Source organism: Sphaerodactylus townsendi, linkage group LG02 (genome assembly GCF_021028975.2).
Source record: "Sphaerodactylus townsendi isolate TG3544 linkage group LG02, MPM_Stown_v2.3, whole genome shotgun sequence".
NCBI lineage: Eukaryota > Metazoa > Chordata > Lepidosauria > Squamata > Sphaerodactylidae > Sphaerodactylus > Sphaerodactylus townsendi.
Window position 1 is genome coordinate 71595124 of NC_059426.1, and position 21697 is coordinate 71616820.

Genomic DNA, 21697 nt, shown 5'->3' on the forward strand with positions numbered 1-21697 from the left:
TTATAACTTAAAACTGAAACAGCCATTTATGTGAAACAGCATTCTCTTTGTAACATCTACTGGTAAGTAATATCTGCCTGAAGAACAAAAAATGCTAAAAACCTCTCTGTACCATCAAATTGAGAAGAAAAACCCTGTAAATAAATTCTAGTTGTTTTACTGTTGAAAAGCCTCTCAGAGTTTTCCCTCAAAAAAAAAGGTGGCAGCATATGTTTCCTGACAGGATTTTGCCTAAAGAGCTTGTGTGTGCATGAGTGGGCTATCAGCAGCTATCAGCTGGGCACTCAACACTCCCTCCTGCTAGGCCTCTGTCTCTGTGAGGGAGTGGAGTAAGTTGCAGTGAGCTACCCCCCTCCAGTGCCAATCTGGATTGGTGAGTCTGCAGTGGGCTCACCAACTGAGGCAGTCATCACTCCCCAGTCCTGATCTGGCTTGGTGAGCCTGATCACTCCCCACCCCAGGGCATGACCCAACCATGTCACATTTTTGTTGTATCTGGCCCTCATAACAAGTGAGTTTGACACACTTACCTTAAACAGAAAGGCTATTTCTGGCCTGAAAGAAAAGCTGCTGCACGAAACCTGCCTCCTGGACTTTTTAAAATGTCTCTTAGGTGTGGGTGGCCAGTATTGTGTAGTGGTTGCGTGGCAGACTCTAATCTTGAGAGCCAGGATTGATTTCCCACTCCTCCACATTTCCCACTCCCACTCCTCCACTCTGCTGGGTGATCTTGGGCCAGTTACAGTTCTCTCAGAACTCTCTCAGCTTCACCTACCTCACAAAGTGCCTGTTGTGGGGAAGGGAAGTGATTGACTGTAAGTCACTTTGAGACACCTTCAGTAGAGAAAAGCGGGGTATAAAAAGCAACTCTTTTCCTTCCCCCTGCCCTCCCCTTCCCCTTGCTTTTCTTTGTCTTGCCTCTGGGATGCTGGTTTCTGGGACCATGCCAAAATACTACTAGCTTAGCAGCAATCTGTGATGGTGATCTGTAGAGACATTTCCCTCTGTAGCATCTGCACTCTTGCTCTAACATGCAGTATGCTTAGGAAACTACAATGCAACACAAGCAATGTAGATTTTTAAAAATCTCACCCTAAAATCGGCTATGAGAAATGAAACAATAGATGCATAAAGAATCAATATGTTTTAATTGCCTTTTGTTTTTCAGTAACAAAATATAAGACTTTAATTAAATGTCCTTCTCCCATATGAGCCTTCCCACCCCCACTGGGAGCATCAGCTTGGAGTCACCCCCTGCCTTGGGGGCCATCATGGGTTAGTGAAGCCAGAAAGATGGTGAACAGAAGCAAGACATTTGTGTGCCAGCTACTACACTGTTGGATGGTAGTTTACATCTGCAGCCCCTTGTGTTTAGACAGTGGCCAAAACATTTTTTATTTCAAGAGGCACTGGTTGACTTGCAGTTTTAATCCCACTGCAATTTTTTTTCCTGTTTGTTGGATTGACTTCTAATGCATTGCAGTTTTTGACTCTGTGGCCCAGGCTAGTTTTATCTCCTCAGATCTCATAAGGTAAGCAGGGTTGGTCCTGTCAGTACTTGGATGGGAGACCACCGAGGAATACCAGGGTTGCTATGCAGAGGAAGGCAATGGCAAACTTTTGCTGTTAGATTTTTGTCTTGAAAAATCCACTGGGTTACCATAATTTGGCTGTGACTTGATGGCACTTTACGCACATGCATACACATATGCATGGATAATTAGCTGCCTTGCCTCCAAAAGTGCAAGTTTTTATTTTGAACTGCTGCGCAGCATTGTCGTGCAATCATCTCTCTTCCAGGTATCCCCCACACACTGCTTCCTCCCACAACCTACTTTTATGTGATATTTCCTGAAAAATCATGCTTGACACAAGTTTATTGTGTGAAAGTGCAGATTTTTGACTTTCTCTGTCTACATCAATGCCATTTTTCTTACCTATCACCAGAGGCATAGCTGGGCCAAACTGCCCCCGGTGCACATTCTATATTTTCTGCCCCCATGTCCCCCCCGCAGCGCCCCCATGGCGCTCCCCCTTCCCCCCTTCCCACAATTACCTTAGTTCCTTTCCTGATGGGAACTATACTTCCCAGGAGACCTTATGAGCCCCAAGGTCTCCTGGGAACTGTAGTTCCTCAGTCCGTTTTTACTGCGAACAGGCCGTTTGCAGCTTGAAAAAATTCAAGAAAAAGGAAAGGAACTAAGGTAAGTGTGGGAAGGGGGGTGGGGGTGCTGCGGAGGGTGGGGAAAAGGGGGAGGGGCCTGGGTGATTTTCTGTACCCCATGCATGCACCTGGTGCACAGTGCACCCCCCATTCCCTTGTAGCTCCGCCACTGCCTATCCTTTTATGGCAGAAATTCTGTCCCCTCCTGCTACTGGTAGGCTTTCAAAAAACTGGCATATGCGATGGCAATATAGCTACTACTGATATTTAAAAAGCAGTTCAGCAGTAGGGGAGAGAAATGGTGGAAGGGACAAAAGAAAACAACTTATACTGTGTGGTTGCTCAAATGCCTCTGCATTTGCAGTAGCAATGGGTGGACCACAGGTAATTTTCCCCATGTTCAAGCGTAGTTTTTTAATTGGTAAAGGGATGATGAGGTTGGTAGGAAGAGTATTAAGTGTCCAGAAGTCCCTCAGTTAGTTACACATGGTTTCCTCTCAAAACAGTAACTTTACTTTCTCTGCAAGTAGAGTTAAAGATTTAAACAAGGCGTTGCTTTTGAAAGGTTGCTCTGTGAGTTACTTTGCTGAGTGAACAAGGAGGAAAGTTCATCCCCCACCTTGATGTTTATTCAGTGACCCAAACCTACAACTGAATCTGAGTAGGAAGAATTTCTATTGAGCGTCTGTGACATTAGTAACCAGCTATTGATACAGTTGCTTAACAAACTGTTAAGGCAAAGATCTGGGGTACTGTATTAAATCCCTTCAAGATTGCTTAGTGACTGGTTAGCAGAGTCAAGTTGAATCTGACATGGGGAAAAAAACAATTAAACTTGGTTTTCAGTTGTTCTAGACATAGTGCTCAACCTTAACGAGGTTCATTGTCCTGTGGTGTTTTCATACTCCCTGTCTGACATTTTTAATGAACAGCAGCATATATTCTAATAGAATTGTAGTCATTTTTACAGCAGTAATGTTGAGCTGGAATCTAAAATGAAACTGACAAGGTTACTTTTTTTCCCCTGATGCCTTTGCTGATCTATTTCTGTACTGCCTAAAGGAAATACGTAGTGTATTTTCTTGCAGCTGGTGTGGTGCTAGGCAGTGCAGTTCCCAATACTTTTTTTTTAAATGACTGACCTTGACATCTATTTGACCTGTGCAAATTAATCAGCTAAATTGTTGAATCAAAATAATCATGTATTTATGTATCCCCGAAGCCAACAAAGGGCAGGAAATTTTCTATAATACTAGTCATTCACAACTTCCTCCTCCATTTTATCTTCAAAACTCTATGAAGTAGGCTAGTTTGAGAAAGAGAATGCCTTCCAATTTTTTATTATATCCTTCAGTTGGCCAACACAAACCCTTCTGTGAAGCCGGAAGACTTGAAGCTGCCTTGTACAGAGTCAAACCACTGTTCCACTGAGGTGCTAGATAGTGTCTTTTCAGCAGTAATCTTTCACAGTATTTGTTACCTGATCCTTTTATTAGGAGATTCCAAAGGTTAAACCTGGAACCTTCTTCATGCAAAGGGAATGTTCTACTGTTGAGTCCCAGTGCTTCTCTTAAAAATCAACTGAAGTTCCTTTAAGTTGATGTATTGTCGAAGGCTTTCACAATTGAGATCAACTGACTGTTGATTTCCACACAGCTTGGAAAACCCACAACAGCTAATTCCTTCAAGTTTTTGTTTTTCCCCATATGAGCTATGATCTTAAACATGCCCATGTGTTTGTAACTGTTCTATGATTCTCCATACCTCCCAAGCCAGTGGCCATTTGCTAACAAAATATACCAGGCATCTCCTCAAAAGATCATGAAAGCAACTACATTTTCTGGAACTTATTTATTTATTATACTTGTATGCCAGCCTTTCCCCTGCAAGCTCAGGGTAACTTCCATTATAGAAGATACAATAAATATAGTAAATACAGTAATTATACGCAACTGTTACCCAGGATGGAGACACAGTATCTCATATAGTGGGGAATATTAGCTTAGATAGACTGCTTATTAATTTTGTAAGAGGCTGGGTAAGGAATCTTTAATACTAGCGTATACGAAGACCATCTCTCAAAAGAAAATCCACAGAGAGGAATGTAATGCAAATTTGACAGTCTTTATTGTAGGGATAAAGGGTTTACAATCACTTGGTTCAATGCAGCAAACATGCACACACAGAGTTCCTAAGATATAGATAGGTTGGAATAGAGAGGGGTATAGGATATATGGGTAATATGACCTAATCGCGACATGAAGAAGATCCAGGGTTCAGAGCTGAATGGCCAGTGTTTGGTTCCAGGGGGCAACGCATTGGACACTCCGACAAAGACAGAAAGGTGTCGATAGCACTGAGCAATTGGTCTTTTGGAGGGTAGGATATTTAAAGGGTGAAGGACTATCTCTGTGGGTGGAAGGACTACCTTTGGGGGATGTTAAGACAACTTCTGGGAGGTGTCTGGATGGATTGTTTGAGAAACAACAGAGTGTATTATAAGTTAGTTACAGAAGGGAGTATCTGGGTTAAGATAATCAGGGGAGGCAATGACATCAGGAGTCTTCTTGTGACTGGAAATGAGTATCCATTCAGCAGGGCTACTGTATCATGTTGAGGACACATTCTTCCTTGGTTGTGCTGCTGAAAATGTGCTGATATTGCAAACAAGCTGAGAGCATGAGAACCGGAAAACAGTTCCTGGAAGTTTCTTGTAGGTAGACCTGGCTATTGCCAGAGAATGGGCCCCCCACCTCTGCAATGCCAGCATTACCCTTTAGGCTGGCAGGGGTACCTGAGAATAAGCACTCCCCCCTCCTGCTATGCCAGGGCGGTATGGTAACAAAACTATAATCATAGTGAATTTAAAAGCAATAGTTTCAAAACTAAAATGGTGATGGGGAGGGGAACAAAGAAGGAGGAGGCCAACGTTGATAGAAATAATTGATTTTACTGTTGCTGCCTCAACCATAAGCATTACATCCTGCAGAGCCCAGGTCTCATCAGACAGAGCACTCCACCAGACTGGGGTCAGGGCAAGAAACACCCTAGCCCTAATTGAGGTCAGGCAGATCTCTTTTGGCCATGGATCACCAGTAGGTCTCTCTCTTTGGGGAGGTAGGCCCATAAATATGATGGTCCTAGACCATTTAAAACTTTAAAGGGTTAGGGTTAGGGTACCAATTGCCTTGCCTGGTGAAGCTGATAAAAGGCTAGGCAAGCAACCCATGTGACCAGAGCCTGTAGAGTTAGAGAGCCATTAAGTATAATCCCCAGACTCTTGACAGTCAGCACAGGTGTCAGTTGCACAGTGTCAAGAGTTGGTAATTGGCCATCCCCGTTCACCCTTTGCCAGCCCAGCCACAAAACAGCTGTCTTTGATTGATTTAATTCTTGCCCACTCTCTTTTAGCCATCCCATCATGGCCTCTAGTCAGCTGGTCAAAACATCTGGGGTGCAGTCCAGTCAGCCATCCACCAGCAGATAGAGCTGTCATCAGTATATTGATATCATCCCAGTCCAGATCTCCATATCAACCTGCAAGAGGATGCATAAAGATGTCAGACGGTATCAGAGAGAGAATCACCCCTTGTGGGATAGCACACATTAACTAATGGCACATCGAGATTCTCTCTTCAATAGCTACCCTCTGTCTCCAACCCTGGAAAAATGAGCACAGCTACGGCAAGACTGTCTCACAAATCCCTGCATCCATGAAACAGTGGGTCAAGATGTCATGATTGAAGAAGTCAAACACTGCTGACAGGACAAGTAACCCCAGCAATACTAACCCGTCCTGGACTAAGTGTCTACAGAGGTCATCCATGAGGGAGACCAAAGCTGTCTCTGTCCCGTGACCAGTGTGGAAACTAGACTGGAGAACTGATGCATCCTCCAAGAAAGCTTAGAGTTGCTCCACTGCCACTCTCGCAGCTACCTTACCCAGGAAAGAACAGTGAGACAATAACTGTTGGAGGGATGGTTTCTTTAAGAGCAGTCAGGGACAAATTGATAATATTACCTAACAGGGGTCTACACCTTCGCTAACCAGGATGAAGAAGAAGAAGAAGAGTTTGGATTTATATCCCCCCTTTCTCTCCTGTAGGAGACTCAAAGGGGCTTACAATCTCCTTGCCCTTGTTCCCTCACAACAAACACCCTGTGAGGTGGGTGGGGCTGAGAGAGCTCTGAAAAGCTGTGACTAGCCCAAGGTCACCCAGCTGGCATGTGTGGGAGTGCACAGGCTAATCTGAATTCCCCAGATAAGCCTCCACAGCTCAAGCGGCAGAGCTGGGAATCAAACCTGGTTTCTCCAGATCAGAGTGCACCTGCTCTTAGCCACTGCTGCTGATCAAGGATGAGCATTGATCCAAGAAACGTGTGGTAGGTTTTACAGCTTTCAGGATTCTGTCAGCATTGTCTCGGGAGAGTTGGTTGAATTAGTCCAATATAGGACCCAAAGACAACCAAGGGGCATCTTGTTCACTCACTTCGTTCAAACTGGCAAGGAGGTCCTGGTGGAATGATGGGATTTTAATTGCAAAAGAACTCACAAATGCCTCACAGCTAAAGGCCAACTTTCTAACAGAGATTTCTAGCAGCTAATGGCCAAACTTCCTCTCCTAGTACAGGACTGGGTACATTGGGTCATTTAATATTTCCAGTCTTGGTATTTCCATAGAAAAACTGATGTCTATTTTTTTAAAAATAGACATAATAGATCTGTGTGTACTTGTTTTTCTGCATTTATTCTTTTGCAATTGAGGCTTTGAAATCACTAAGATTTTTTGTTGGAATTTGGGAGTGGAATAGAAAAAGGGGGTCTGGGTTAGATGGGTTTACATGAGGACTGAATAAGTCTGTTTAAGATGCCTACTTCTGGCACTGCAAGTATATTTCATTCTTAACATGTACTGGCACAATCTTCCACTAGAGTCAAATTTGCAGAAAGTTGCTCAGTCCTGATATATTATCCTTGTGGTTTTAAGAGAATTAGCCCAAACTGCAAAGAAAAAGGTATCCTGCCCAGGACTTTGCATCAGAATGTGGCCCAGTAGTCTGTTTTCAGTGCAAGAGATGCCCTGTGATATTTGAAGAAAAGTACTTCTACTTATTCAAACACCCTTCTTTCCTCCTGAAGCAACTGCAAGCTTGTCCCCAATCCAAATATAATTGCTAAACTTATGCTGGTACTTTAGTAGCCAATAGTTTCACTTCTAGGAAGGAATATAGAATTGTTAGAATTAATGAACAGGGGCTGGGAAATCATTGTTCTTGGTTAAAAGTAGTGGACGTAGAGAAATACAATTTGGCTCAAAGTTCATTTTTGGGCTACCTTGTATACTAGCCAGTTGACAGGAATGAAGATAATCGGGCTGATAGACTGTTTATTGAGCTGGAACAAAAACAAACAACCTTATTGGGCTAACTGTTCTCTTTTTTTTAAAGCAGGGCCACTGTGTTTCAGAAAGCCTTCTTTTTGTTGAACCCACCTTCTCTTGCTTTCCCTGCAGTCCTCTGTCTGCTTGTCATCTTTCCTGAGCCTCTCAAGATGTGCTGGACTAAAGGACAGAGGGTTCTGCAGAGTACACTGTGCGGGTGTAATGCAATTAAACAAGGATGTCAGCCATCTGGCCTGGTTTTTGTTAGGCCAAGGAATAAATCGTGTGTGAAGAGGGAGGCAGAGACGGTGTGCTCTTCCTCCTTTGAACCTGTATACAATGTTGGTCTCTGCAAGTGTGGAGAAATACTTTTACCCTTTTTAATTTATAGGGAGTTGAATTAAGGGGAAATCATGGCAGGGAGGTGTGTGTAAGAATACAGAGAATTCTTCTGGATATGCAGATGGGAATATAGCTTTGTATTGATATCAAGGGGGAGGAATGTGCAGTAATAGTGTACACAAAGATATATTGTTGCAATGGATAGAAAGTTTGCCAGGGGAGTAATTGCAGGAATAATTTAAATGAAAAATGATGAAAGGGGGCATGGATTTATGTGTGTGCAGGTTGGACCGTACATGGATGTGGGAGAGCAGGCAGACCTTCTCCCTTCTGTAGCCCGCTGTCTGTTAATACCTCTTGCTATGTGTGTTCTGGACTAGATGTGAGATCATCTCTGCTCTTATGAACACAGAAAGCTCAGTGACCTTTCAGCTGATGTGACCTCTCACCTCCATATTGTGAGAGTGAGGAATACCTCGGTGGCTGAGTCAAGAAATTGTGCCAGAAACTTAGAATTTAAGATGGTTTTGCTGACTGCACCATCTCACTTAAAAACAACAACCACTTTTACACAATTACAGAAGAAGTGGGGCCAGAGCCAGCAGAGCCTGAGGTAGGGCACCAATTGATAGATTTGCCAGCCTCCAGGTGGATCCTGGAGATCTCCCAGAATTACAACTAATCTCCAGATGACAGAAATCTGTTCCCCTGGAAAAAAAATTGGCTGCCCTGGAGGGTGGACTGTATGGCATTATGTCCCGCTGAGGTGCCTCCCCTCTTTAAACCCTGCTCTCTTTAGGCTTCATCCCTAAATCTCCAAGAATTTCCCAACCCATAATTTGCAACCCTAGCCACTGAGGTTGCTTCTAATGAATCCCATTGCTTTTGCCCCCTGTCTGCATGCCTGCCCTGTGCACCTTTCTTCCCTCAACCCACCTGTTTATGAGTCCTCCTGCTGTCCACTGGGGGGGGGAGGTCATGTGGCTGGGTAGCAGACATTGTGGGAGGGCTCATGAATGAGCAGGTCGTGGACATATGCACAGGTAGGTGTTGGGCAGGAAGAAGTTGTAAGTGGGGAGACCCCTCAAGTATACTCTGTCCAGGGCCTCAAACACCTGGAACCAACCCTAAGAAAGGGAAACCCAAATTTTGTTTGTTCCTTCCCTGTTTGAGCGATTATATATACAGTGAGATCCTGGCACTTCAGTCCCCATGCTTTGTTTTCCTCTTCTAATTTCCTGCTGAGCATTATCTCAATGATTCTTTTGAGCCAATGACAGTTGCAAATAACCCCCTGAGAAACATCACCACCATCAACATTCTTCTAACTTCCCTCAAAAGTCTCACTGACTTGTTGCTTGAGCCATACTCCTGAATTTTATTTCAGAATTGTTCCTTACCTAGGAGGGAAATTTGATGGTAACTTCAATTGGAGAGCCAGTGTGGTGTAGTGATTAAAGCAGCAGACACTAATCTGGAGAACTAGGTTTGTTTTCCCACTCCTACAAATGCAGCCTGCTGGGTGACCTTGGGCTAGTCATAGCTCTCTTCAAACACTTTCAGCCTCACCTGCCTCACAAGGTGTCTGTTGTGGGGAGGAGAAGAAAAGGTGATTGTAAGCCACTTTGAGATTCCTTAAAAGTAGAAAAAAGTATGGTATAAAAACTAACTCTCCTTCTTTAAATCTTGAATTAACAAGTGGTTGCAGAAGAGAGGTTGGGTGAAAAAAATATTTTAATTCTAGGTCACAAAAATGTTTTCTGCAGCTGGATTAAACTTTCTTCACTAACAGTTATGCCAGAGTGTGAAGTCTAGACTCTTAAACTGAGTCAGCAGAATCCCATCAAATGTGGATGGCACATGTCTGTCAAGATCTCCGCCTTCCCAACCATTATTACCTCTATCTTGTTTGGATTCAGTTTCAACTTGTACACTTCTATAACTGTTTATCCACAGCAGTCAGAAAATGACCTGGAACCTTCACCATATCATCAGGTGATTTGGGTAGAGAAATATAGAGCTAGATATCATCAGCATATTGATAACGCATGTCATAACTGTTCGCTTCTAATCAGTTACTTTTGGCATATTCCCCACTTGCACCCTAATTGTTATTATATTGAGTTGGATTTAGCAATCTGGCAGTGGATGGTGCTGGGGAATGGGGATCTTTTGCCCCATTCTCTTTCCCTTGTACCCCCACCAATCCCATACAACCCTAGACAAGTTGTTCTTGAGGTTGGAGGATCTGCATGGGCATGTGTGAGGGGTAGGGTTGTCTGCTCTGAGTGGAGAAATATCTGGAGAGTTTGGAGTAGATCCTAGAGAGAGGAGGGAGGGACCTCACTAAGGTATAATGCCATGAAGTCCATCCCCCCAAACAGCCATTTTCTCCAGGGAAACTGATCTCTGTTTTCTGGAGATCAGTTGTAAAAGCAGGAGATCTTTAACCACTACCTGGAGGTTGGCAGCCTTACTGAAGGGGCTGCTCTGAGGAAGGGGAAGGGGGCAAAAATGTCTGTCCTCATGTCAGTCAAACTGTTCTTGCGAAAGAGGAAGGAGTGGTGATTTCCTCCATGCAGTCTCCCAGCTCTGGGAATCAACTTTCCTTGGGCTGGTTGGTGTAGGGAAAAGAGGCAAAGATCAGATTGCCTGATTGAGTCAAATATTTCATTCAGTATTGTATCATGTTGGGCACTTAACCTTGAAGAACTTTGCTTCCAGTTCCTTTATATGTACTTGGCAAGAGCTATATTGTTGAGATCCATCTGTTATGAACACTGTAACTATGTTTAAAATAAAGGGACATGCAATCTTTCTTAAGCAAAATAATTGTTTTCAGCAGTATAACAAAAGGAGGTATCTCCTTTGTATGTCTCTGTTCTTCCCACACTTGAAAAGTCTTAACTTGAAATATTATTTCCCAGTCACCTGTGCCTAATAGTATTAGTAAGTTGTTTGTTGACTCCAGGTCAGCCTCTCCTTTGTAAACCTTTCTACCTAAGGCAGGATGAGTTTTCTTAGGGTGCAGTTTGTTTAATTTATATTGTTCAGCTAGCAGTGATTAATGAAGTGCTACTTTAAGACCAGGCACTGAGTTCTGGAGTCAGCATTGTAAAGATGTGGAATTATCTGGACTACAAGAAGACCAAAGCAAGCAGAAAACAAGAGAAAAATTCACTTTGGATGGGAGTAAGAGGCTACAGACAACCCTCCTCTCATTTACCTGCAAGGATATATTGACTAAAGGACTGCCAGTTCTGTTTGTCGGAGTAGGAGAGTGACGATATGTGGATGGATGGACCTGCTTTCCTACTGCTGTATCATTGCATGAACTACCACTTAACTTTATTCTTGTTTATTTTGTTGGAAAAATAATTTCATGTGAAGTGCTGTAAACTTTCCACATCTCTCCTTTCTGATTATTGCAGTTGCGTACTTTTCTCTTATGTTTGTTTACAGAAGTAATTTATCTTTGTTTTGAGTTGTTTAGGGTAAGTCTAGGGTTGCCACCACTGACTTAGGAAATTCCTGAAGATTTTGGGTGAAGTGCCTTGGAAGGATAGAGTTTGAGCAAGCAAGGGAACTTATGAGGGTCTAAAGCTCTGAAGCTGCCATTTCCTCCAGGGGAACTTACTGTATAAGCCAGTGTTGGCGAACCTTTTTGAGACCGAGTGCCCAAATTGCAACCCCAAACCCACTTATTTATCGCAAAGTGCCAACACAGCAATTTAACCTGAATACTGAGGTTTTAGTTTAGAAAAAACAGTTGGCTCCAAGGCGTGCGTTACTCGGGTGTAAGCTTGGTGGTAGTCGATGGCTTTGCTTTGAAGCAACTGTGCAACTCTTCCAACGGGTGAATCACAACCCTAGGAGGGTTTACTCAGCAGCGAGCCCCATTGCCAGCAACCGAGCTTACTCCCAGGTAAAGGATTGTGCTTTTGTTCTTCACATGAAAATCAGTGGGGTTTAACAGCGCTTAACAGGGTTATCTACACTGCCTCCCCAAAACTAGGTCTTAGGTTTAATGCAAATAATCAAGCCCAGTGGCCCAGGCCAGCCTAGATGTGTGTGTGTGGGGGGGAGGGGGTGACTCTGTTTACCCGTGCCCACAGAGAGCGCTCTGAGTGCCACCTCTGGCACCCGTGCCATAGGTTCGCCACCACTGGTATAAGCTGTAGAGAGGTCAGATATAGTTCCAGGAGACACCTAGGCCCCTCTTAGAGGTTGATAATTTATGGGTAGCCAATGAATAACCAGGCCTGTAATATATTGGTGGCTAGAAGATGGGATTATTGTGTCCCTGTTAATGAAATGGTTGTCAGGCACCCTGATTTCTTTTCTTCCCTACCTCTTCATTTATTTGCAATGTGTATAAGCTACAGAGATCAAAGTGTGTGTGTGGAGGGGACTAAATGAGTCTATGGGTCTGATTTAGCCCACTGGAAGATTCTGTATTTCTACTGACTGCTGCTAGGAAGAAAAGTTTAAATCTGCGTCTGTCTCATTAAAGTGTATAATCTTTGAACCTTGCTCCACCAAAGCAACGTTTCTTTAGCCTGTCAAAAGGCTGTTCCACTGGTTCGTTTTATTTGCTTCCTGCTCAGCGATGATAGTTCCTTGCAGAGATTGCTGTGACCTTAGTTCTCCATTGACTACTGGGTTTGGTTCTGCAAACAGGTGTTTAGGTGATGATGGGAGGAAAACTCAGCAAGCCACTACTTCAACATTTATTAGTACAAAGCCAAAATATTCTGTTGCAAAGCAGACAGAGACTTAAAGTAACATGTGGAAAGGAGAGCTTTTTCCATGCACGTTTACCACAGTTTTTCCCTGGGGTCAAAGCTTGTGTCTTGGAAACCTTTTCTGTGAAATCATTCCACACACCTTCTTCTTCACCCCACATCATTTTGAAGTTTTTCTCCCCTTATTTTTCAGTTGCATTTATTCCACACACTATTCCACACAATATGCTGAAAACATATTATTCCTGATGATGGTGGTTATGCAGAAGAACAACCCTCCCCCTTTTTTCTTTTGTGCAGGCATTCTAGTGTTACTGCACAGTTACATTTTGACCCAACAATAAAAAGGTCTCAACTTTCATTTCTACTACTGAGAACTCCCAACCCAAAATGGAAGCCAAAACATCTCCTGCAGCAGGCACCATTACCTGAAGGAACAGTAACACACATTCACACACAACCACATTTACTGACCAAATTTGATCTGCAGTAATTCACAATTGTTAGTGCAGCAGTCCCCAATTACATGCAGCAATTACTCCTAGTACTCTTTTCCGTTGCCCCAATGTCTCAGCATTCTGTCACTGATCCAATTGATTCCCGTTTCTTTGTATCGCTGCCTGAATGTTAACATCACAATTTCTGTGTGAAATTAACAAAGCTGATCCAATGACCCTGTTTCTTTGTATCTCTCTCTCAATGTTACCTAGTTCAATGCGATACAGAGATAAGAAATCCTTTTGAAAATACATGAGACGGGGGAGTGAAAATGGCTGAAAGGGAGGTTGGGCAACTACATAGGGCAATGGATAAGGGCCAGCAGTTTGGTGGGATGGAGAAATAAAGACTTTCAACCTGATTGCATGCTTAAGGAAAGTTGGCTCTGAAACGGATTTTTTTTAAAATCGCAGTTGAAGTCCTCAGGAAAACAATGGAGGGAAAATGTTTCCAGAACCAAACTGAAGGGAAAACAGTGTGGCATTCAAAATTTTTAAAAAGTAGCATCTGGAAGCAATACTTGTTTTGGAAAAGGCTGAGGACTCCCTGGAGGATTTAATGGAAAGACAGGGATAGAATAGAAATGAGCATCACGGAGGCGCCTTCCCCCCTTCTCCTTAGTCTCCAACATCTGCTCAGCTTGTTGGCTGTGGGCTTTGCTAGTGTGAGCTTCAGGGTCATCTTCAAGAACTTTCTTCAGCCTTCCAGCTCGTGCTGAGGCTGGGACCAGCTTCATTTATTCTATCAAATAGTAATTTGGCTGGCCACTCACAAACAAGGTTGGGATCTCCTCATATAAATTAACTGGCTGTTTTGTGGTTTCAGGGCAGCGTGGCTGTGGTCTGGTAGTTTTAGCTACTAACTTTTCACCCACATCTACGGCTATCAGAAGCATGTCACAGTAAGATGTGTTTGCCTCCATGGCACAGTGTGCAGGCAGAACATTAGAAGCTAAAACTACCAGACCACAGCCACACAGTCTAGAAAAACCACAACAGACAGTTGATGCCTGTAATGAAAAACCACAACAGACAGTTGATGCCCGTCATTAAATTAGCTAACATTTCCATGAATGCAAGCCTTCCATCTATAGACTGTGACTTCCCCTCTGTCCCCTTCTACTGCAGCCTAAAATACCCTCAAGGTTGCTGCAGAAGGGCAGAAGCAGAAGTCTTTGTGTCTGCTGAAATGTTAACAAATGTGTGGTCAAAGTTACAGATCTACTGGCACAGAAAGCTGGCTAAGTATCATGCATTAAACTTCCACCAAATTGGTGGCTGGCTGGATCTAGCATGCCTGCACAGCGTTCAGTGGTATAAAGAGAGTCCCCTGAGCAAACACCAAGTCATTGCTGACCTGTAGGATGACTGCACATCACAGTGTTTACTGGGCAGACTATGCTTTATGGGCTGGTTTACCACTGCCTTCCCCAGTCATCTACAGTTCACCCCCAGCAAGCTGGGTACTCATTTTACCAACTTCAAAAGGATCGATGCAGTGCTGCAGCTTACCACTCTGTGCCACAGGGTTCCTTTCAGTGGCTTACCAGGTATTATATTCTTAGTGAAGGTAAGGTACCTCAAGACTTCTGAATCCGTTCCTCAGGAATTTAATGTTTCCTTCACTGAATAGGTAGGACAAAGGAGAATGAATCCTAAGGCAAGATAACATACACATGATTCTTTTCCTTCAACTAATGTCACATTGTTCCTTTACAGAAACAGAACCAGGATGATACTGATGATGATTTGGAAATTGCCATCGATAACACAGCTTTTATGGATGAGTTCTTTGCAGAGGTGAGGCAAAACGGGGTGGGAGGAGGGGTGAAAGAATAGCCTTCAAGTAAAAGTGAACTGCAAGAGATGCAGAAGCCTGGATTCAGCTGCTGTCTCACTGTGGGCAACTCCGGCTGTCAAATGAGAAACCAATGCATTCATCTTTCACTATATTAATTATGGTTATTTGGATATTATGGTGAGGTTAGCATGTGCTGAGAGCTGTTATGTTTCAGTAGGCAGGGCTAGGAGCTCATGTTCTGCTTTAAAGACTGAACAGTCAACTGTGAGTATCCATCCAAAACCCTGGGAATCTTTTGTTTAGTGCCTTTTGTTTCCCTGTGGTTGAAAGATCTATATTCCATTTATTTACACTGGTGTGCCGCTAATGCTTGATCTCTAAACAAAGCCAGGGATTTGGTTCTGCTGCACAGAGGTCACCTCAGTGCGTATATCAAGAGATAATGTATAAGAAGTGATCAGCTAGTGACATTTTTGGCAACATTTTACAGAATACTAGTCAGAGAATTCATTAAATGACTTCAGCTTCATTTATGTAGAAAAGCATTCTTAGCAGTGGCACGGCTGGAGTTGGGAATAAATGAAAGAGATGGACATTTGAACACCTTTGTCTGGGGGTGGGGCATCTACTGTTGGAGTTGAAGAATCTTTCCCGGCTGTAATACATGCCACGGATACCATGCATTGTGCTATCCAGTCTGTCTTTCTGTCAGTTGTTTTTCTGTTTGGGGGAAAATGGTGACATGGTGTCTTCTCTAGAACATATGCTATTTATGTGAGATGCCTTTCATCCAGAGTAATGCCATTATTGTTTTCTAACCTGAGGGCATGTGTTGGCTTAATTTTTTTAATGAGACAACAGCTTCAATCTGACTTAGGGTGGAGGGGGGGGCAGCTCTTGCCCCAATGTGTTCATCCTGTCACCTTTCCATCTTTTTATAGATTGAAGAAACACGGCAAAATATTGATAAAATTTCTGAGAATGTAGAAGAAGCAAAAAGACTGTACAGCATTATCCTGTCTGCCCCAATCCCTGAACAAAGTGAGTAAGACACAGGATCCTTTGTTTATTGGCAGTCTCCACTTTAATTGGGGGTATTAGCTGCAAAGTCAGAGCAAGAAGGGGAAACTAGGTTTGATAACTTATGTATACCAAGGTAATCCTGGGTGAAAACTCTCAAATGAACAGACAAATGGTGTTTTATTAATAATTATCAATGCAACTTTATCTTTATTGTGATTTAAGGTCAGCTTGAGCCAGAAATATGTGGCTTGAAGCCAGATATGAATAATAATGATTGAAAACAAGGAATATTTTTAGGCAATGAACACGCACACACAAAGCATACAAGGGTTGACAAAGAAGTAAAAAGGTGGAAATTGGATAGAGTTTCAACGATGGGTGATAATGATCAGTCTTGAAGGGATGTGTAGTGAAAGCAGCACTGAAGAGGAAAATGACAGTGTTTCCAAGAGCTAAAAGCATGCACACAAATGGGGGTGCACACATGGATCCAACACGCACACACTATGAATGGCAAATGGGGTGGGCATTCAATAAATCTGATAAGGAAAAGACCCCGGAAAATACCTGATCAATACATTCTAGGTTTTTATTCCTGAAAAAAAAAAACAGCAATAAAAGGGAGCCAAATAAGCATTTTTCAAGCTGCTTTGACTTGCCACCTTATTTTTTTTTAAAAAAAAAAACCCTCCACCCTCCCGCACCTGCCGCTGGCAGTTGAATAGTGGATCTGATCCCAGCATGCTGTTCGACTCTGGGCTTGACCTGGCAAGGTCCAGCTTTATACTGCTGGCTCCATGTGGCCTTTGGGACTGAGCCTGCAGTTAAATGCTGGGCACCACCTAGTGCCTCCAAGACCCATGTGGAGTTTGGAGGCAGATTTATTTTCCAAGTTTGGGTTTAATAACCCAAATATTTTTAGAAAAAAAAAATCAATATCAGCGGGGGGGGGGGGGGGGCCAAAAATTCTGGGTATATCAAATTCTAACCTGAAAAATACCAATATTTTCCCCTTGTCCCTAATGGCAAAGAATCAAATATTTATTACCCAAAATGGACTTGAGGCAGCATGAGTTAAGCTGGCAGGAAAGCCAGAGGACAACACATTTATTAATTTTCTGGGGTTCCAACAATGAGACAAGAAAGGCTTGATGAGTCTTCAGGGCTCAAGAGGGTGCCTGGACTAATTTCGTGATTATTGGGTTGGATGCGGATAGGATAATCAGTGGTCTGTCTGGAGGGCTGATTAAATAACCATAGGTTGGCCCAGTGAAGATTGGCTATTCCCATTGTCTAGCCAAGCACATCTTTAGGCCAGGGGAAAAGTTCAGCTGCCAACTGCCTTCCTACCTAGGCTTGACACACAACAGGGGTCTGCAACCTGCGGCTCTCCAGATGTTCATGGACTACCAATCCCAATTGGCCATGCTTTCAGGGGCTGACGGGATTTGTAGTCCATGAACATCTGGAGAGCCGCAGGTTGCAGACCCCTGACACACAAGATGGATCCCAAAATTCTCCGACAGGCATCCATTTTGTATGGAGCAGTGTCTTGCTCTTATGCCAGTATTTGATCTATGTTGCCGGACCCTTCTCCCATTAAGGAGTGCCATAAAGGCACATAGTGGGAGAAGGGTCTGGCAACATAAACCTTAGCAGCCATGTTTATGGTCTTTCCACTTTTCTTTGGACCTGGACCTAGCTGTATCAAGCCTCTCTCTAAAGCAGTGGTGGTGAACCTATGGCATGGAGTTCTGGCAGGGGCTGATGGGAATTGTAGTTAATGAACATCTGGAGTGCCATAGGTTCACTATCACGGCTCTAAAGCAACAGATTAATCATCTCTCCCTCCTTGTTCCCTTGCCCCCGGGCTCCAGAGTTAGGGGGGTGGAGACATGAGAGGCTGATACTGGGACAAGAGAGTAGTAGGATTTGTGAAGAGGCTGGGACCCTGAGGTCTGCCCCCTGCCAGAGATATAGTGGTTTCAGTATCAGACTAGGACTGGGGAGATCCAAGTTCAAACTTGTTCATGGAGCTCACCAGATAACCTTGGGCCAGCCACATGCTGCCAGTTTAAACTACTACACAGGGTTATGAAGGAGGGGAGGGCCTTATATGCTTCCTGGGGGAATGAGTGGGGTAACATGGAATGAATGAATAGACTTCTCCTGCCCTCTCATATCTTCCGGACCACCTGGAAGATGCCAGCTTAAGGATGATTACAGCTGTTCTCATAATAAGTGTGTGTGTGTGTGTGTGTGTGTGTGTGTGTGTGTGTGTGTGTGTGTGTGTGTGTGTGTGTGTGTGTGTGTGTGTGTGTGTGTGTGTGTGTGTGTGTGTGTGTGTGTGTGTGTGTTTTCTGCAGAGACAAAGGATGACCTGGACCAGCTCACAGCAGAAATCAAGAAAATGGCTAACAGTGTCCGAAACAAACTTAAAAGTAAGTAACTTGTCTTACTTTGTTGTGTTCCTCAGCTCTTTGTTGTATGCCTCAGCTCTTATTTAGGGTAGCCCCTTTCTTTGCACCTGAGATATGATTGCTGCATGCACACCAATGTATCCTGTAGCAAACACACAAAGCTGGATAACATCATTAGTTTTTTAAACACCTGCAGATGCAACTTGGGGAGCTTTGTCAGTTTTCAGTGTACAGGAAAAGATGTTCAAAGATGTAGATAGTATCAACTGTATTTTGCATTTGCTGCAAAATCAATCAGAATAACCCTGGAATACTCCTGGGGATGTGTGTTGGTCGTATAAAGGGTGGAGCTGTCCTTACTGCCAGCTCCTCTTCCTTAGAAATTGTATTCCAGCACTTTTGTGTGAGTTCAGCTTTCCTACTTACCTGCTTGCTGCTGCTTAAAGGTTGACACATCTCCAGTCATGAAAGAAGTTGGCCTGATGTCCAGTGTCTATACTCCTCAGTGGCAACAATGAGATTGTGGCAAGTCTCCTTGGCAAAGCATTTTTGTTTCATTTCTCTCGAAGTGATCTCGTTCTGGAGCGTGTACTGCTGATATTCTTGTGGAACCCCCTCTTCTTATCTAGTATGCTTGGTTTATCCTTTATTTTGCACTTTGGATTATGTTGATTTATTGTAAAGGTAAAGATGAAGTACCGAGTCATTACTGACTCATGGGGTGACATCATGTTTACTAGACAGACTATATTTATGGGGTGGTTTATTGCGTTATGTTTACTGGACAGACTATGTTTATTAGCCAGACATCATGTTTACTAGACAATGTTTACAGGGTGGTTTATTGCATTAGATTTTAATTAGTCCTGTTTTGCAAACTGTTTTATGGATTCTTTCTAATTGAAAAGCCAGGCAATGATATTTAAAATACCAGCTTTGTATTTTTCTTTAGGAATTTTCCAAAGATTTGTTCCCTCAGTTAGCCTGTGCCTTGTACCCTATTGTTCATTTCCAGCAGTGGGAGGGTTATTTATTTACTTTATTTATACTCTGCCTTTCTCATTGAGAGTTGAGGTGGATTACACAGTGTAAAACAGTGCAATTAAGTAGCGTGAGACATTTTATAAGAAATGCAATAGGACTAAGATTACAAAATCAGATGAGAATAGTATCCCACATGAAGACTAAGCACAGGGGACTCTCCCCTCCAATGAAAGAAATGCTTTTTCTGGTCCAAAGACCCCTGCTTTATAGGGATTAGTAACTTCATAACTTGCTGTAGGAAAAATAGTGGAATACAGGTCTCGGGACTACATGGACTCTGCAGGACACCAGGCAAATACTAGTAATTCTAAATTTTCAATTGATTTAGCTCCCCCTATTACACTTTTCTGGAAAACTCCTGGGTAGAGCCTTTTCAGAGACTTCTCTTTCCCCACCTCTTAAAAGCTAATAATCACCTGGAATTTTCTTTTCTCTGCTAGTTTGTAGGTTAGGTTCGGATGGGCTTTTAACAGCACTTGACAAGTGGTATATCATGCTTTGGCAAGTGTATTTAATCCTGCAATCTCTTAACTTGCAATCCTGTTAAAAGTTCCTACACACTATTGGGCTCTTAGCAATTCTGGAGTATTCATATTTAGAAGATGAATGTGAGTGGTCTTTTGAGTGCCATGGATGGTGTCTTTACATGCAGATCAGTAAAATTCTAAATGTATTCATTATTCAAACAGAATTGTAGCATCCACTGATATACCTGCAGTCTGTAACATTAAATCCAGCTCCCTGCATTTATCTATGGGACCATCTTTCTTGGTACCTGCCCCAAAGGTCACTGCATTTAGCAAGTGGAAATCTTCTGGAGATCCCTGGCCCTAAAGAGATCCTGCTAGTCTAAACCAGAGCCAAGGACTTTTCAGTCCTGGCTCTAGCCTGGTGGAACATTCTGTTGAGTGTGAATCAGGCCCTGTGGGATATAGTACAGTTCTGTAGGGTCTGAAAGGCCCTGTAGGGTCTGTTCCACTAGGCATACAGTTGAGGCATCTAGGCCTTCCCCTCTTCCCTTCCCTTCCCTTATCTTCCCTCCATTTCTCTCATTTCCTTTTCCCTTCCACCTCCCATTGATGGGGTTAAGGAACTGAGTGCCTTCTATGGAGAGGTAATTATCATAGTAAGTTTTAAATGCTATTGTTTTTAATTATTATGAGTTTTTAATTGTGAAGTTGGATTGTAAGTTCATGCAGCTTAAGTTTGGATATTTTGGAAATGTTGGAAACTGCTCTGAGCCTGTGTGGGGAAGAGTGGTATACAAACCTAATAAACCATAAACTATTGTAGGCATGGAGCGAAACATTGAGCAAGATGAAATCCGGTCATCGGCTGACCTGCGAATACGGAAATCCCAGGTAAGCAGAATAACAGCTACATACAGGAACTGGAACAAGTTCATGCACCCCAAAATAATTATTCAGGGGATTGTGCCCTCCATTAGGACATATGCTGGTTCCTGGTCCAAAGGGCAATTCTTGAGGCTCTAAAGTGGTGACAAATGTACATGCAGACGCTGGGCTAAAGGGAGAAGTAGATATTCCAGATGTTAGCATGTGACCATACTCTTTTCCATGGAAAGATTAAAGTGCAGTCAATTGTGGTGCAGTAGTAGAGATAGTAGTGTGCTTTCACAGTAGAAAATAGTCCCAAATGACTATGAGCATTATAATTCATTTTTAAGAGCAGTCTTTATAAAAACCATTATTCTGTGCAGTCTTAAACATGGCACTTTGCTAAAAGAGCATTTAGTAGTCTTAAACATGGCACTTTGCTAAAAGAGCATCAAGGGGGTGAGAAGGAACTAGGCTGAGTGTGAAATAAGCGGCTTACATTTTGCCACTGCAGAGAGTGAGAGATAAGAGATGAACTTCCACAGGTGTGGTCTTGTACCTTGACTGATGGGAGGGGTGGTTGGAAACCGGGACAGGTGGGGAAAGTCTTGTCAGGGGGGAAATTAAAGCTGCTAAATTGGTGAAGAGTCTCAAAACATTGTTGGCTTTGTGATGATAAATCACCTTGGGGAGACTGGCTTGGAGTGCAGGCAGGGGGAGGTAGGACGGGTGAACGTGCAGGTCAGGGGAACTTTTTTCAAGGCACCTTTTCTGCCTGGGCAAGGAAGGGCTACAGCAGCTGTTTAAAGTAAGGTGACCAGATTTTTACTATTGAAAAGTGGGGCGCGCGCATGTGTGCGCACGCACCCGCAGGAGCACGCTGCCTTTTGCGGCGGCGCTCCCTGGTCAGGAAACAGGGAAGCCCCCCAGAAGGCACTGCGGC

The 21697-nt window shown here is 43.3% G+C and overlaps 1 protein-coding gene across 4 annotated transcripts in view; it reads left to right on the forward strand.

Moving 5' to 3' along the window:
* The window catches only part of STX3 (syntaxin 3), a 65785-nt gene that overhangs the window by 22431 nt on the left and 21657 nt on the right, over nt 1-21697 (forward strand). For all 4 annotated transcript variants that reach the window (XR_007243556.1, XM_048485247.1, XM_048485246.1 and 1 more), the window contains exons 2-5: nt 14849-14929; nt 15872-15971; nt 18320-18394; nt 20711-20778. Coding sequence is in view for 3 of the 4 variants with exons in the window: in XM_048485247.1 (XP_048341204.1) it covers nt 14849-14929; nt 15872-15971; nt 18320-18394; nt 20711-20778 (324 nt within the window). In the remaining variant the exon portion in view is untranslated. The remainder of the gene's footprint in view (nt 1-14848; nt 14930-15871; nt 15972-18319; nt 18395-20710; nt 20779-21697) is intronic.